Source organism: Grampus griseus (genome assembly GCF_964374135.1).
Source record: "Grampus griseus genome assembly, chromosome: 5".
Lineage (NCBI taxonomy): Eukaryota > Metazoa > Chordata > Mammalia > Artiodactyla > Delphinidae > Grampus > Grampus griseus.
In genome coordinates, this window is record NC_138998.1 from 135225592 (window position 1) to 135242287 (window position 16696).

A 16696-nucleotide genomic window follows, 5' to 3' on the forward strand; every position below is an offset into this window, starting at 1 on the left:
CGACGTCACTCCTCATTCTGATCATCTGGAATGATTATTTGCACCACTTCCTCACCCTCTAGCTACTTTAGTTTTTATTTATTTATTGCTGCATTGGGTCTTTGTTGCTGTACACAGGCTTTCTCTGGTTGTGGCGAGCGGGGGCTACTCTTTGTTGCGGTGCGCAGGCTTTTCATAGTTGTGGCTTCTCTTGTTGCGGAGCACAGGCTCTAGGCGTGCGGGCTTCAGTAGTTGTGGCACACGGGCTCAGTAGTTGTGGCTCGCGGGCTCTAGAGTGCAGGCTCAGTAGTTGTGGCACACGGGCTTAGCTGCTCTGCGGCATGTGGGATCTTCCCAGACCAGGGCTCGAACCCACGTCCCCTGCATTGGCAGGCGGATTCTTAACCACTGCACCACCAGGGAAGTCCCTCTAGCTACTTTAAAGAAACACTGTGCAACCCTCTAGGTTTTTTGGCTGAGACTGGCCACTTTCTGGCTGTGTTCAAAACTCTTTATCAAGTTGGGTAGCATCAATTATAAGTTAAACTCATTCTAATTTTACTTCTTTAGAACAGTTTCCAAATGCAACTGTTGAGTTACATCCTTGTTAGCAGTTTTAAAAGTACGGACTCTGTACCTCCCCAATTTTTATTTTGAAGAATTTCAAACCTACAGAAAAGGTGAAAAATAGTACAATGAACCTCATATTCCCCTTTCACTTATATTCACACCAACTGGTAACATTTCCCATGTTTGCTCTCTTTACACACACACACACTTACAGTTTTGTGGGGGTGGTTTTTGCTGATATTTACAAATAAGTTGCAGGCATTGTGACACTTTATACTTAAATACTTCAGCATGTATCTCCAAAGAATAAGAAGTATCTCCTACAAAACCAGAATATCATTATCACTCTCAAGAAATTTGATCTTGGGCTTCCCTGGTGGTGCAGTGGTTGAGGGTCCGCCTGCCGATGCAGGGGACGCGGGTTCGTGCCCCGGTCCGGGAAGATCCCACATGCCGCGGAGCGGCTGGGCCCGTGAGCCACGGCCTCTGAGCCTGCGCGTCCGGAGCCTGTGCTCCGCAACGGGAGAGGCCACAGCAGTGAGAGGCCCGCGTACCGCAAAAAAAAAAAAAAAAAAAAAGAAAAAGAAATTTGATCTTGATACAATAACATTATTTAATACACACTGCCTGTTCAAATGTCCCCATCGTCTCATTAATATTCTTTGTGGCTATTTCCTCCCTTCCAGGATCTGATTATGAATCACATATTGCATTTAACTGTCATGCCTCCTTAGTCTTCTCTAATCACAAAACTCCCACCTTCTCTGTGTTTTTAAGACACTGCCATTGTTGAAGGGTAGAGGCCTATTGGTATACATCAGTGCTTCTCAAATTGAAGTGCCTGAGAATCCCCTGGAGCCTTTGTTAAAACACAATGCTGGGCCCCAGCCTCAGAGTTTCTGATTTAGGAAGTCCAGGGTGGAAGTCAAGAATCTGCGTTTCTAACAAGTTCCCAGGTAAGGCTGCCACTGCTGCTGGGAGATCTCACTTTGAAGATGACTGTTATCAAGAATGTCCCACATTTTAGATCTGCCTGTTTCCTCACAATTAGATTCAGCTTAAACATGCTGGGCAGGAAAATCTCCAGTGATGTTGTGTCTTTCCCAGGGCATCCCACCAGGAGGCACAGGATGCCCGTTTGTCCCAATGACTGGAGATGCTAACTTGCTCAAGGTGGTATCCACCAGGTTTATCCATCAGTAAAGTAAAAGATAATGATCTAGACCAGTGTTTAGTTTCTCGTTTTAAGATATTAAACTACTGATTTAATAAAGGAATTTTAAAAGAATGAAGACAAGCCAGCACTGACCTGTGTAGCCAATATTTATAATAGAGAGGAAGAACGCCATTGGGCCCTTCGTCCTGAAATGTGTCGATCAGCTTCTCCAGCACAGTCACGCTTCTGGCGATGAGATAATCAGCTCTTAAGGGCTTTAGTTCGGCCCCGTGTTGCTTATTGTATTCTGTGATGAGATCGTTGATGCATATGGTAGGGTTGCTGTTAGTCACGTTAAATCCACAGCCTGGACAAAAACAAACAATTGAAAACACGAGTAGCTCAACCTACTGACGACATCACACGTTTCTCTGAACCACCTGGAAAAAGTTACAGTTTTTACTGTCAACTTCCTGCTTCCTTGTCCTCATTTTGAGTTTATTGTCTCTGGCCACTTAGAGAAAGACTTACGTCTTTAAGCCCATCTTCCTTTCTCACCCTTCCCTCACTATCCCCATCAAACCAGAACCATTCCAGATTACAAATTAGTTGGGCAAAAAAAGCAAGCCAGATTTGATTCAATTAAGCAGAAGCTACGAATGGGACAAAACAGAGTTGCTTCTGAAACGACCACCTCCTGTGGTCTAGCCAAGAACTGGAGCTCTGCACTGAGCCGGATGTAAAACAAAATCTCTTGTTTCTTTTTCTATTTAAATAATGGAACACATGCTTACACATAAAGAATTTTATTCAGGTCTTAAGAAGTAAACTCTGGATTCAGAGATTTCCAACCTTGGTCATGACTTAACCCTAAAACACATCTTTTAATGCTTTATCCTTGGAAGTCTTTGGTGCTAGGGTTACACTGTTGGCAAAAGGCCAACCCATGTTTAGTGGCTCTTTCACAAGCCCCTAAACCAAGGCTTCAGGAGAGTGAGTTTCTGGCTTATCTCTGCTGTTACTTAACACCACTGTTCTCTGCAGGAGAGGGGAGACTTTAGAAAAGCCGAACCTTGGTTTTCAGCAGGGCCCTGAACCAACCTCAAAGAGGTCTTCAATAAGGAATAAAATACTGCAAGAACTAGGCAGGAAGACTATCGTTTTTTTCAGGGCCTCTGGGAAAAAAATTCCCAAAATACTTGCCTCAGATAGAACAACGATATTTACAATAACTACTTTTTGGTAAATGTTCTGCGCCACTTTCAGTGTTAAGGGAAGGACTGACTGGCCTCAGATTATTATTTTTTTAAATATACTGGCTATTAAAATACAAAGCAGCGTAAAAAACAAGTAACTAGAGCAACAGGGGCAGAATCTGCAGTTGTTCATTTGTTCTTTCATTGGACAACATGCACAATAGCTGAAGCACCTGTGGCATATAAAGCATTCAATTACGTGTATATAGCGCTGAAAAAGCTCCCCTGTATTCAGAAATCCAAAGTGCTGGGAAAATAGCTACATGAACTACTGTCAACTTAGGCTGCGTCTTTCTAAAGACCAGCAAGCACCCCTGACGGTGACCTTGAATCTTTCTCCAAAAATGCCCCCCGTCCCCCTCCCCCACGTCCCAACGCCTTAAGAAAGCTATGGAATCTCCCCGCAGGAAAATGTTTCATTCCCCCCACACTGACAAAATTCCCTAGCTCCCTGAAGGAAACCCAGCACTGGGCCTCCTCAATATCTGTGGGCCCTATTAGGAATCTCTGCACCTAGCCCAGTTACTCATTTATAGATGGCAAACGGAACTCGGAGGGTATGAAGAAGCTTGCCTAGAATAATATTGCCTGTTGGTAGCAGAGCTGGAAGCATACACCTTGTATTCTTTGGCTGGCGCTTCTAACACACAATCACATGTTTTCTCTCCATCACTGATTTCTGAACACCAATCAAACTCTCCTGGGCATTAGGGAGAAGCTGATGCTTGGATGACCAGGGGCCGAGGAACTTCTGAAGCCACTTCAGATCCATCTCCTTGCCTGATACGGACGTGCTGATGGGAAACAGGGATTCTTTACCCCACCCTGACCAGCCTGGAGTTTCTTCTGAGGTCAAAAAGAACGCAACTTTTCCAGGGACTGGGAAGGTCAGATTAAGAATACAAGAAAGACTGCCAGGACACCCATCCTTGAAATTAGCTTTCTTTTCTTATTACCAAATAATACAGTAAATGTTTACTTTCACTGTTTCTAATTCATTGAGAAGCAGGAGTGTGGAGAGGTATAAGAAAACGCCTGTTTGATGAGATGCCAATTCGGTGGTTTCCATGGCCATAGATAGGAACACTAAACCCTTTGAAGGGCTTTCTACCAATCTGGCCTGTTGTGCACACATATTGTGTTCTATAACTCAAGACTCAAAGAAAAAGTAATCCCATATGATAATCCACTCCCCCCAATACAGCCATGTGTGAACCACTTTTATTTTTATTAATCTAAAAATTCTGGTGGAAGGCTTTAAAAACTTACCAATAAGTATATGAAATGTTTCTCCCATAAGTGTTGAGTTAACCAGAACTCCACCAAGCTTCATGAGGTCACTGTAATAAATATCGTTGGGCCACTTCACTCGTAAGTTGATATCCTAAAGGAAAATCTACATATTAATCAAGCAGTCAGAAGACACAAAGGGACCAGAAGAGGTCATCCAGCTAAAATAAAACAAAAGAAAAAAGATGAACAGAATACTCTTGAAACAAATGGAACAGGGAGTCTCATCCTCTCTTCTTTTTGAGACAGCTAATCACCGCTTTGGAACAATCCAGTATTAAAGTACCTGGTGGGGCTAGAGGGAAGGAGACCTAAAGAACACACTCAACAGGAATCCCAGCATTCTCCCCACCCCCATCACTGTTCATCAACAAAAACACTCTCCGAAGACGCCTACCTTGGGAGTTAAGTTCATTATCCCAATATCAACAACCACACCACAGAGTACCACTGTGTGCTGGGGACAGGGGGCAGGGAGAGAATAATACTCTCAGGGCTCTTTTCCCTTAAGGAGCTTCTGCTCAAGAGAGAGACGAATGGCCCTGGATTAACCAACGTCCTAAAAGTCAGGGAGAAATGTGCCAGCAGAATGCTCTGGAGATAGAGAGGAGCACCTCGTTTTACTGAGTTATTAGAGAAGGTCTCCATGAACGGCCACCAGTCAACTCGGGAAAGAGAAATAGACTTGTCCAGTGGCCTGCTGCCTCTCCATCCTGAAGGATGTGGCCTGGGCAACCCTGCCTGTGCCTGGTCTCAGTGGAACGGGCCAAGGGCGGACACTGCCTTGAACTGGGCCACCCAGACCCCCACCTCCTGCCATGACTGTGAAGTTGGGGCACACAGACTGGGTGAGACCCAGTGGGCACCAGAACTGCCAGGGCTCCTGGGTCTGGGACTGGCAGGCAGGTGTGGGTAGAAGGAAGCCCATCTGGACACATGAGGCTGGAAGAGAGACACTCAGCAAAATAAAACCAAGAGACCAGAGAGTAGATAATGGCCTCAGTCCCAGAGGGCTGGCTCTTTCTTCACTGGGGGCAGGCACGGCACCAAGCCCCAACTCGGTGTTAGCCTGCACATCACTTATACCAAGCCCATGTGTTGCTACTAGTATCATCTCTATTTAACAAAGGGAGGGCTGAAGCTTAGAGACACTGCCTGGCTTGCCTGAGTCTGCGCCACCTGCAAGTGGCAGAGCTGGGATACAAACCCAGGGCTTTCTGACACCAACCCCTGGGAGCTTAACCCTATGCTATGCAGCCTGCCGCTTCCTAGCAATCCTCTTCCCTCCCTCCAGCAGGACTTCTTTTCACCTTGGCCAGTTAGAACATGTTTCTGTCCTTTAAAAGCTCATCTGCTCTATGACAGGGAAACCTCATATTACTTTTCTGACTGAAATAAGGTTCGGGGGGATGGGTGGAGGTGGGGTGGGAAGTCTGTCCCCCAGGGGACATCTGGCAATACTGGGAGGCATTTGTGCTTGTCACAGCTTGAAGGAATCCTACTTGCGTCTAGTGGGGAAAGGCTACTGATGCTGCGCCACCGCCCATAATGCCCAGGATGGGCCCACAACCGAGATGGAGGGGCCCAAACGTCAACAGTGCTGAGAGTGAGAAACGCTGGTCTAGAAAATCTGCACCTTGGAGACCATGGTCCTGGTCACTCTCCCAATTCCCCTTCTTTCTCCTCTCTTGCCTACCCACGTCCCACGGTGGCCAGCACAGTCCCGGCCGGAGCTCAGAAACAGCTCCTCCACTACAGGGGCCGCTGCTTACTTCTGTGCTGCCCCTGCTTTCGGGCTCCTGTTTCACTTCACATTTTCAGGTCTAGTTAGTTAATGATGCAACCTGTGAAATTCTGGGTTCTCAACCAGGTGAACAGGACATCTATTCCAAGATGAAGAGAAAGTTCAGGTGTTTATTTTTCATTGTCTCAACCTTTTATTCAGACAGCTACTACAGGCCTTCCAGGTATAAAGCACTACGCTAGGCTCTTTGAGGACCAAAATAAAACCAATCCTGTGTTCCAAGAGCTGGTTGCTTTGTAGGAGTTAGAACCGGAGCACAAATAACCCTGCTTCAAGCAATCCAAGGGAGGTGCCCTAAAAGTGGCCTAGACATTTGAAAGCGCTGCATGGCATTGGAGGAGGGAGAGTTTGTAGCTAGCAGTTTCCAGGAAAGGCATTTGAGCCAGGACGCTCAGGGCAAATAGGACCTGGAGGTGCAGAGAAGAGAACAGGAGCAGGATACACGGGTGGGGGGAGGCTGCAGAAGTCCAGCAGGACCTCGAGGACAGAAGAGCAGCAGGAGCAAGGGCGGGCAACCCAGCACGGGCTCCGGAAGGGACGGCACACAGGCCACCGCACTGCCCCCGGTCCGACCAGGCTGGGTATGGTTCGTGTGCAGATGGTGACATCTGGCCGGGGACAAGAAGGGCAGGATGTAAGAGAGGCCAACCCAGCACAACGGGGGGCCTATTTCAACCACCCTGTAGCTGTAGTGTGTAAGCTAATTAGACTCGGTGAAAAATGAATATTCAGGACCTCCCTGGTGGCGCAGTGGTTCAGAATCTGCCTGCCAATGCAGGGGACATGCTTCGAGCCCTGGTCCGGGAAGATCCCACATACCACAGAGCAACTAAGCCCGTGCTCCATGGCCACTGAGCCTGCGCTCTAGAGCCCACGAGCCACAACTACCGAAGCCTGCGCACCTAGAGCCCGTGCTCCACAACAAGAGAAGCCACCGCAATGAGAAGCCCACGCACTGCAAGGAAGAGTAGTCCCCGCTTGCTGCAACTAGAGAAAGCCCGCACGCAGCAATGAAGACCCAACGCAGCCCAAAATAAATAAATACGGCTTCCCTGGTGGCGCAGTGGTTGAGAGTCCGCCTGCCGATGCAGGGGACATGGGTTCGTGCCCCGGTCCGGGAAGATCCCACATGCCGCGGAGCAGCTAGGCCCGTGAGCCATGGCCGCTGAGCCTGCGCGTCCGGAGCCTGTGCTCCGCAACGGGAGAGGCTGCAACAGTGAGAGGCCCATGTACCGCAATCAATCAATCAATCAATAAATAAATATTTGGTTAGCCAAAAAGTTCGTTCGTGTTTTTCTGTAAGCTGTTACAAACGAACTTTTTGGCCAACCCAATACTAAGAGAGTAGATCCTAAAAGTTCTCATCACAGGGGAAAAAAAATTTTTTTAATAACTATATGAGGTGATATATGTTAATAAAACCTCCTGTGGAGATCATCTTACAATATACGCATGTCAAGTCATTATGCTGCATACCTTCAACTTACACACTGCAGTATGTCATTTATATCTCAATAAGACTGAAAATAAAATAAGAACGAAGCCAATCCAAAACCATACAGATAAGAAGATAGGGCTTCCCTGGTGGCACAGTGGTTGAGAGTCTGCCTGCCGATGCAGGGGACACAGGTTCGTGCCCCGGTCTGGGAAGATCCCACATGCCGCAGAGTGGCTGGGCCCGTGAGCCATGGCCGCTGAGCCTGCGCGTCTGGAGCCTGTGCTCCGCAACGGGAGAGGCCACAACAGTGAGAGGCCCGCATACCGCAAAAAAAAAAAAAAAAAGAAGATAAGGCTGAGCTGGACAGCTGCAGAAATGGGATGGGAACTTTGGTGGGAGCTTCTGAAGGAGAATGGGGACACACCCCCGGGTCCATTGTTGAGGGCAAGCTTTCCACCTCCCCACCCGCTACCCCAGCACCTGGCAGAGCCTTCGCGCACAGTGGGCACTCAGAAAGTGCTTGCTAAGTTAACAAGTGAGGCTACGAGGTCAAAGTTAAAGCCATGAAAAAGCTAAACAGACTAATTTAAATTTTTACTTTATTTTCCTAAGACTAATTAACCTGTTGCTAGGGTTAAAAATATTTTCCCCACAACAGAATTTTATCTTCTCAACTGCTTAGTGCAAGGTGAAGTGTCCAGTTCAGGGGCTGCACGCTGGGCCTGTGAAGGCTGGTGACAATCTGAGGAGCCTAAGCCCATGAGACACAGCAAGGATGCTGAGCGCCCGGTAACAAATCTCACGCTTCGGCATACGTGCCAATGACTTGACGTAATACGGGAAACATGTACCCTGGTCCCACATACCATGACTATGAGGACATGGCCACATCGGAGGAGCTTAGGGGGCAGTGGAGAGGACTGCTTCTCCATTGAAGCACTCATGACAGACCCCCTTTCAAAGTCATGATCTTAGCATCTTGCTTCATGAATTAATACAATAATTGTTTTTAGCCTGACGTTAAGAGCTGTATGTGGGGAGGGAGGCTGGGAAGGAACCCCCTTATTTTTATTTTATATGTTTAATTTTTTTTAGATGAATGAATCTTTTTTTTAAAAAATATTTATTTATTTTTGGCTGCGTTGGGTCTTCATTGCCGCGTGCAGGCTTTCTCTAGTTGCTGCGAGCGGGGGCTGCTCTTCCTTGCGGTGTGCAGTCTTCTCATTGCTGTGGCTTCTCTTGTTGCGGAGCACGGGCTGCAGCAGTTGTGGCTCACGGGCTCTAGAGCGCAGGCTCAGAAGTTGTGGCACATGGGCTTAGTTGCTCTGCGGCATGTGGGATCTTCCCCGACCAGGGCTCGAACCCACGTCCTCTGCATTGGCAGGTGGATTCTTAACCACTGTGCCACCAGGGAAGTCCCAAGAACACCCTTTTTATATCCATAAGAAATTCTTCCAGGAAAAGGAGGAGGAGGATACAGCAAGTCGAGGCTGGGGAATGGGAGAAAGGTTTCATGACTGTGTTAACTGCTCTCTTTTCCTTGTCTTCTTAATAACTGACACCAAAGCATTCAAAAGTACTGATGTAGCAGGTACATCTGTCCCTACAGCTGGGTGCAAATGGCCCTAAACGAACATGCACATTGAACTTGGGCAGCCACAGACAAGGGATAGCTTTGCTGAGCACAGGCTGTGGTAAATGAAGGTAGGAAATGAGAAGGTTTGTTTAGGCCTATAAAATAATCCTTTTCACCAGAAAGCACCACAGATAAATAGACCTATCCAGTCCAATGTGCTTCAATAAGAAAGAAAGAAAGGAAGGAAGGGAGGGAGGGAGGGAGGGAGGGAGGGAGGGAGGGAGGGAGGGAGGGAGGAAGGGAGGAGGGAAGGAAGGAGGGAGGGAAGGAAGGAAAGAGAGAAAGAGAGAGGGAGGGAGGGAGGGAGGCAGAAAGGAATAAGAGGCTTGCCCTTACTAGGACATTTGACAAATCTGACAAAAGGACAGAAAGGGAATTCTGGAAAATAATCACAGCAAGCCTGAAGCAGCTATAAACCTTGCAGCAAGCCTGAAGCAGCTATAAACCTTGCAGCAAGCCTGAAGCAGCTATAAACCTTGCAGCAAGCCTGAAGCAGCTATAAACCTTGCAGCAAGCCTGAAGCAGCTGTAAACCTTGCAGCAAGCCTGAAGCAGCTACAAACCTTGCAGCAAGCCTGAAGCAGCTATAAACCTTGCAGCAAGCCTGAAGCAGCTATAAACCTTGCAGCAAGCCTGAAGCAGCTATAAACCTTGCAGCAAGCCTGAGGCAGCTATAAACCTTGCAGCAAGCCTGAGGCAGCTATAAACCTTGCAGCAAGCCTGAGGCAGCTATAAACCTTGCAGCAAGCCTGAGGCAGCTATAAACCTGACGGTGCTTTTAAACCTCCAAGAGTACCCTGCTGCCAGCTTTGCAAAAGCAGGCTGAGGCTCCACATGAAGGAATCATTCAGACGCATACTACAAACACAGCTGAACTGAGATGTGCATGCATGGTGGGGATGTGACGGTGATGAACTGCACGTACCTGGTACCCAGGAATGGACCTTACCGCCTCCACGACAGCCAGAGACATCAGATGCTGGACAAACGGAATCCTCTGTCCCAGCTGGGATCTCAGCGGGATGGAGACGAGCAGGGTAGAAAGAGCGCACCCCACGGGGCTCAGCCAAGCATTCCTTCCCCGCCCTGGAACACAAGCGCCATCAGGAAACCGGCCATTCTGCACCATGAACAGACTCAGATGCACATAACGCCAGAAAAACTGCCGAGGCCTCAGGGCCACACACTAAAGGCCTGTCCCTCCTGAATGACTGATGAACATGCTTGGTTATTCCGGGGTTAACTCAACACAGAGAAGCTTCTTAAAATCCGAAGCTCTGTTGCTGAACAAGTTTCCAATAATTAGCATAATGTCCTCCCTCTGTGAGCATATCATTTATACTTTGATGATAAAGTCTTACACAGTGTCTGAACATCACTCTCAGTTTAATTCTCACCATACGGCAATGCGCAGGTGAAAACAGAGACAGTGGGGAAACCGGACCGAATCTATACTGGTCCAGGAGAGGTCCTGGAAGCCATTTGCTAGAAGTGATCCCTACTGCGATGGTCCCATAACGCTGTGAATACATTAAAAACCACAGAATAGTACACTTTAAAGTAGGGGACTGTATGGTATGTGAATTATATCTTGCTGTTTTTTTTTTTTTAAAGGAAGCTGAATTTGAAAAATGATCCCTGATATTAACTCTGAGTTATTTTTCTTAAAAACTACAAGTCAAGAAAATAACATAATCAAAACGAGAGGTATAATCAAACTTCTTCCATGTCTTTTTTTAAACCACCTTATTGAGCACCACAGCCTTGAATAAAATAAATTTTTTTCCTCTCTTTGAGTTATGTTCAAAAGACATGCTCAAGAGAAAGAAGTGAAAACAGTGGATTTCTTATTTCATTGCTTCTTCTGAGAAAGACATAAGAGCCTCTGAGAGTTAAAAGGACGTTTGGGTCGGCCTGCTGCCAGCTGGGGGTGGGGAGAGACAGGGGCCAATCGCTCCCCGTATGACCACTGAGCACGAATCTGCTTGCGGCTGGACCCCAGATGGATTCTGGGAGGATGTGGGCTCTTGCCTCCGAGAGTCAGCAGGTGTTGGAAGCTCTGGGCAGCCCTTGGCTTCTTTGTGGTCATTCTGTGAATATGCATTGATCGTTGATCGAGTGTCCACTCCGTGCAAATTCCAGTGCCAGCTGGCAGACGAAAGACCCCTCCATGTGACCCTTGGTATAGACACAGAAGGCACCTCACAGAGAACCTTCAGGAAAATAAACGTCTCTATAACATAGTTATTATTCACACACTGCAATGCCTAGAATGTGTCAGAGAGAAGAATTTACAAGACGTAGGTAAATGAACATTAAAACCATCACAAGCGGACGTCAATTAATTAAACATCTCAGTTTAAGAGAATGCTTTAATTCTTCTAAGGTTCAATCTTCTAATTGATTTTCCTCCCTCTTCTCCATTTTAGGGGTGTGTGAAAACAACTTCTGACTCGAGTCATGTCGATGATCAGCACATGCAATCAATTGGCTCTCTGGCCAGGAGAATCACAGATTTTAGAAAACAAAAACCACAGAAACAGTAACAAAAGATGACTGACCTTTGCCCTCCGTTTGGTGGACTGCGATGGCGATTAAACCCATTTCCTGTGGCATCTCAAACATCAACCTGCAAATGGTGGGAAAGACCAGTCAGCCAGAACAGTGACACGACATGAGAACCGAGAGCTGAAAGTGGGGGACACTGTTTGCACTCATTTGTGAATGTGTTAGTAAGGAAGAGCCATCTTACGGGTTTCAAGGGATACTGACCCCATTCCCAGCCTCTGTAGTGAGAATGATGGAAAAGGGACAAAGAAAACGCCATTTAATGTAAAAAAAGATGGTTGGGGGGGGGGCAGTGTGTGTGCACGTGTACCTGCCCAAGCTGTCATTAGGTTTATTCAAGACATTGTTAGATTACATTTCCTTGGAATATCCTATCAAATTCTTTCTTCCCCTGCTGATATGGTGTCCCTTCTTCGAATGACAACTAGCAATTCCTGACATTTGTTTCTACTTACAGTGCGTTTCTGTCTGAACACTAGAACATAATCATAACAGAAGTTTCTGATTATTCAGAAAACTAATATGGTGGCAATAAAGCTGTTTAAAATACACACTATCCCCTGAGAACTAATTATGTTTTAACTATAGTAAATAAATCTACACCTTCTGAGAACTCAGGAGAACCTTGGATCCTTTTAGGCTTCAGTTCTGCTTTTAAAATGGTTTTATTTAAAAGAATACAAACTTCCCTTTGGGGGATAGTTAGAAAAGCGCACTATATCTCCACCAAAGGAGTTGACATTAACTTTTTTTTCTTTTCTCTTTTTCCCCAGAAAAGGAAAGGGGAAACAATCCCTCACTCTGAGAATTTCCTCCCAGGTCCATTCTACACATTTAACTCCACGTTAGGAAGGTTTTCCTGTGCCTTCCCAGGAGTTGCTGACCAGGTACTGAGCAGGCATAGTTCACCGTCGGGTTTATCAGACAAAGCGAAACATCAGGTTTGTCCACGGTCAGTGCCGCTGCAGAGGCCTCTTTGAAATACTTGTCTGGGGGAGTGAAGTGGCAAGGGCAGGAATGACAGCGAGGTGGTATTTTGCACAAACAAAGTTTCCACGAACGATTCCAGGGTTTCCACAGCACCCCCGTGCTGAGGAGAGGGACCACGCTCTGATAGCCCTTCATCCTCTCCTCCCGGCTCAGGGAATGGGGTGGAACTTTACACATGGTAAGAGACAGAAAATACTTAAAGGCCAAAACAACCAGGGGGTCTCTGCGCACGCACGCGGGCTGGCAGAGCCTCGCAGGGCGCAGGCAGGCCCGGTGGGGAGGAGCCAGAAGCCCCCTTGACTTGCTAAGAGCCTGGCCGCATCAGGCAGGGGCTGGGCTGGTCTGACAGCCACGGGGCATTCCCAGCGAGCAGCCAGCCCCCCTCTCTGGGTGCCAAGCCCACTTCCATCTCACATGAAATACAGCTCCAGAAGTATTTCTCTTGGACACCATGAATAACCCATTGAGATCGACTCTGCCTATACACCGTTGGGCTCCAAGAATAAAGCGTCCTTTTCTTGCGTTGGAGCGGCCGAAAACCCTAAGAAGGAATCTTTATCTGCGCAGGGAGGTAACATTGTCTCCCAGGAGCCTCTTGCTTCCCAGAGAGACCCAGCAGCCCTTCACCTGGGCTCCTACGGCGCGAGCTCTGGGGCGAGGACGTCTAACACATTTTTCTGTGGGACGGGGCGCGGGGGATGATTCTGCACGTGTGAGCAGATTGTGAAGGCTCTCTCCATGGCAGAAATCTAGGATGTTCTGTAAATGAACATGTAGACAGTAGAAGGTCATGTCTCTAGGAAGCGGTGGTGATGGTGGAATTAGGCGAGGGGAGGCGGGGAGGTTCAGAAACCAAGCACAGCCTTTTCTAGAACAAAGAGAAATGATGAAGGGAACATATGCACTAAACTGCTGGAGCGCTGGCAGCAGTTAACAGGGCAATTGATGAGAAGACTGAGCTTGTGCTGCTGAAGGCCAAGAGGAAATTCTGCGAGGAGGGAGACAATGCGGGGGGCGGGGGACTGGGGGTGGTGTAATGCTTAGTTTGAGGCCAGTGGAGGCCGCCAGATTTATTTGTGCTATCTAAGATAACTCTGGGGGCCAAACCACACGGCTCACGGTCAACAAAGAAGTATTTATGAACGTTTGCAAAATCTCAATTTTGCATCTCTGAAGATGAAGTCTCTAGGTTACTTCAGCAGAAAGGAGACACCATAAATGCATTTCCATCCCGAGTTGATGTCATTCTCACAAAAGGAAATAGAAAAAGGAGGGGGAAAAAAGAATAAAAAAAAAAAGGAGGGGGTTACATAATGACTACCTCCCTGCCTCTGTGCTTTTTTTCCTTGTTGGCAAAGGCTGCTTAATAAATGGTTTCTGTGAGTGGCAGCAGAGGGCATGCACTGTATACCAACAGGGCACGCGAGGAAAGTGCTCTGTTTTTGTACACTTCCCTTTGGTCTGAAACATCCAGAGCTCCCAAGGCTCACCTGGCAAACAGGACAGCGTCCTGACCACTTTGTTACTAAGGACATCACAGTTCCTACTGGGTTCCCTGCCAACCGGAACGTCCTGAATTTCACGTTGTTGTTGGAATTAAGATTCAATAATTAAAACTAACCAAGGGACTTCCCTGGAGGTGCAGTGGTTAAGAATCCGCCTTCCAATGCAGGGCACACAGGTTCAAGCCCTGGTCTGGGTAGATCCCACATGCCGTGGAGCAACTAAGCCTGTGCGCCACAACCACTGAGCCTGCGCTCTAGAGCCCGCGAGCCACAACTACTGAGCCCATGTGCCACAACTACTGAAGCCCGTGCGCCTAGAGCCCGTGCTCCGCAACAAGAGAAGCCACCACAATAAGAAGCCCGTGCACTGTAAGGAAGAGTAGCCCCTGCTCGCCGCAACTAGAGAAAGCCCGCGCACAGCAAGAAAGACTCAGTGCAGCCCAAAAATAAATAAATAAATAAATAAACTTATTTTTTAAAAAAAACTAACCAAGAAGACAGGCCACTATGAGTTAGTAAAAATTCTGAATGAACAAAAGTTTAAATTCAGACCCAGTCAATCCACTTTGAGGATTCAAACCTAAGGAAATAGCCCACATTCACCACTGTGTTATAAAAGTAAAAAACTGGAAATTACATAAGAGTTCAGTAGGGAAATGGTTACGTAAATTACATTACATGAGGTCAGTGGAATAATTTGTAACCATTAAAAATGATAGTTATGAAGACTACGTAGCAACACGGAAGAAATGCTTTCAATAGAATGTTCAATTTAAAAAGGAGGATACGAAAACTACATATACTTTTATCCCAAATGTGTAAAATTCACAGAAAAAGGGAGGAAGGAAATTTGACAAAACAATAACTGTGGCTACATTAGGATGATTTTTTTCTTTATTTTTTTAAACTTTCTTTAAGATGACTGCTTACCTTTAATTTTAAAATACTTTTGAAAAATTTGGGGGAAAGAAGCATGGTTTTTATGTTTAAATATAATATTTGTAAACATTTCAATGAATAGGACTGAAAGATCTGCTTTAAAAATAAGATAATAACAGTCACCTTCAGCACACATTTTATTATAACCAATGAGCAAGACCTTATTTGACAAGTAATTAATGAGCAGAAACTCTTAAAGCCAGTCTGTTCATATGCAATGGGAGCCTTAAACGTTTTACACCTTCTGACTCAGTGACTATACTCCTAAGATTGAATTCTAAGGAGTATTCAGACAGGGAAACAAAATAATTCAGGGACACAACTATTCATCACAGCATTACACAGTGAAAAAAATCATAAATAGTACAAACTGTCCAAGACAGAGGAAAGAAAAAAAAATCATAGTATCCCCACATGAAAAAACATCATATAGCCATCAGTGATACAGGCAAATGTCCATTGAACACCACTAGATGACTTCAAGAGGGTAGAAAATCCTATATACAGCATGATTCCAATGATGCTTTAAAATATACTTTTAAAAATTGTTAGGAAATATACCAAAATATTAGCTGTGGTTACTTTAAGGAGTGTAATTATTGGAGAAATACAGCAAACTACAAAGCAGAAAAGTCATCCAAAGAAGTCCTTCTTCTCCTTAGACATGGATGTTCTTCTATACTTTTTCCCCTTAAAAAATACTACACACACACACGATATATTTTACAAAAAAAGTTCCTGATGACTGGAAAAATTGCTTATTTTAGAACTCTTAAAATAATGTAGATATTTAGTTATGGACACATTTTTATTATGTTGATAATAAAAAAGGCTTAAAAATAGCATCATGGTATGATCCCATCTATGTAAACTATGTATTCCTACGTGCATACATAGAAGAACACAGGACACCTATTAACAGTGGTTATCTCCAGAAAGTGGAAGCAGAATTATATGATGATTTAAATTTCTTCATTATGCTATTCTAAGGAATCTCTGGGTGGTAAGATTTCAAGTGTTTATTTTCTTTACACTTTTCTGAATTTTCCACTATTTCTATATTTGGAGTGCATTCATTTTAAAATCAGGAAAAATGCTATTAAAGAAAAGATTTATTAAAATCCAACTTTTCTTTAACCTACAGCTCACTAGCTGGTGAACAACCTCCTCCTTTCTGAGAGATCGCAGATCTGCAACGCAAGAGCAGCCCACTGTCCGAGCGTTACCAGGCTCACTGTACGAATCCTCCTGTAATGCACGAATGGCGATGCCTGTCCCTCACACTCATTCCCTGGTGGAGCATGTGGCTTGTGTGAGGTGGCAGGCTGAGTCCAGTTACCGTCCATGCACAGGCTCCCTCAGAGCTGGGGAGATGGCATGCAGAAGGCTGCCAGCATCCTTGGGGGTCTCCACCCTGGGAGCCCTGAGGAGCTTCATCAACTCACACTGGTGCCTGTGCTGTGCCCTGTCTTCTGCCCCCAGTCTTCTCAGTTGAGACTCTCCCTCTCCCACGCCTTCAGAAAGACATTCTCAGAGAATCCCCCACCCCTCCATGTTTTCTATGTG

At 46.1% G+C, this 16696-nt stretch overlaps 1 protein-coding gene across 1 annotated transcript in view; it reads right to left on the minus strand.

Moving 5' to 3' along the window:
* HLCS (holocarboxylase synthetase) overlaps window positions 1–16696 on the minus strand; it is a gene marked incomplete at its 5' end in the record, with an annotated part of 207420 nt that overhangs the window by 3405 nt on the left and 187319 nt on the right. Inside the window, 4 exons of the mRNA XM_082655355.1 lie at window positions 1859–2072; window positions 4231–4345; window positions 10054–10214; window positions 11690–11757. Coding sequence (XP_082511481.1) covers window positions 1859–2072; window positions 4231–4345; window positions 10054–10214; window positions 11690–11757 — 558 coding nt within the window. The remainder of the gene's footprint in view (window positions 1–1858; window positions 2073–4230; window positions 4346–10053; window positions 10215–11689; window positions 11758–16696) is intronic.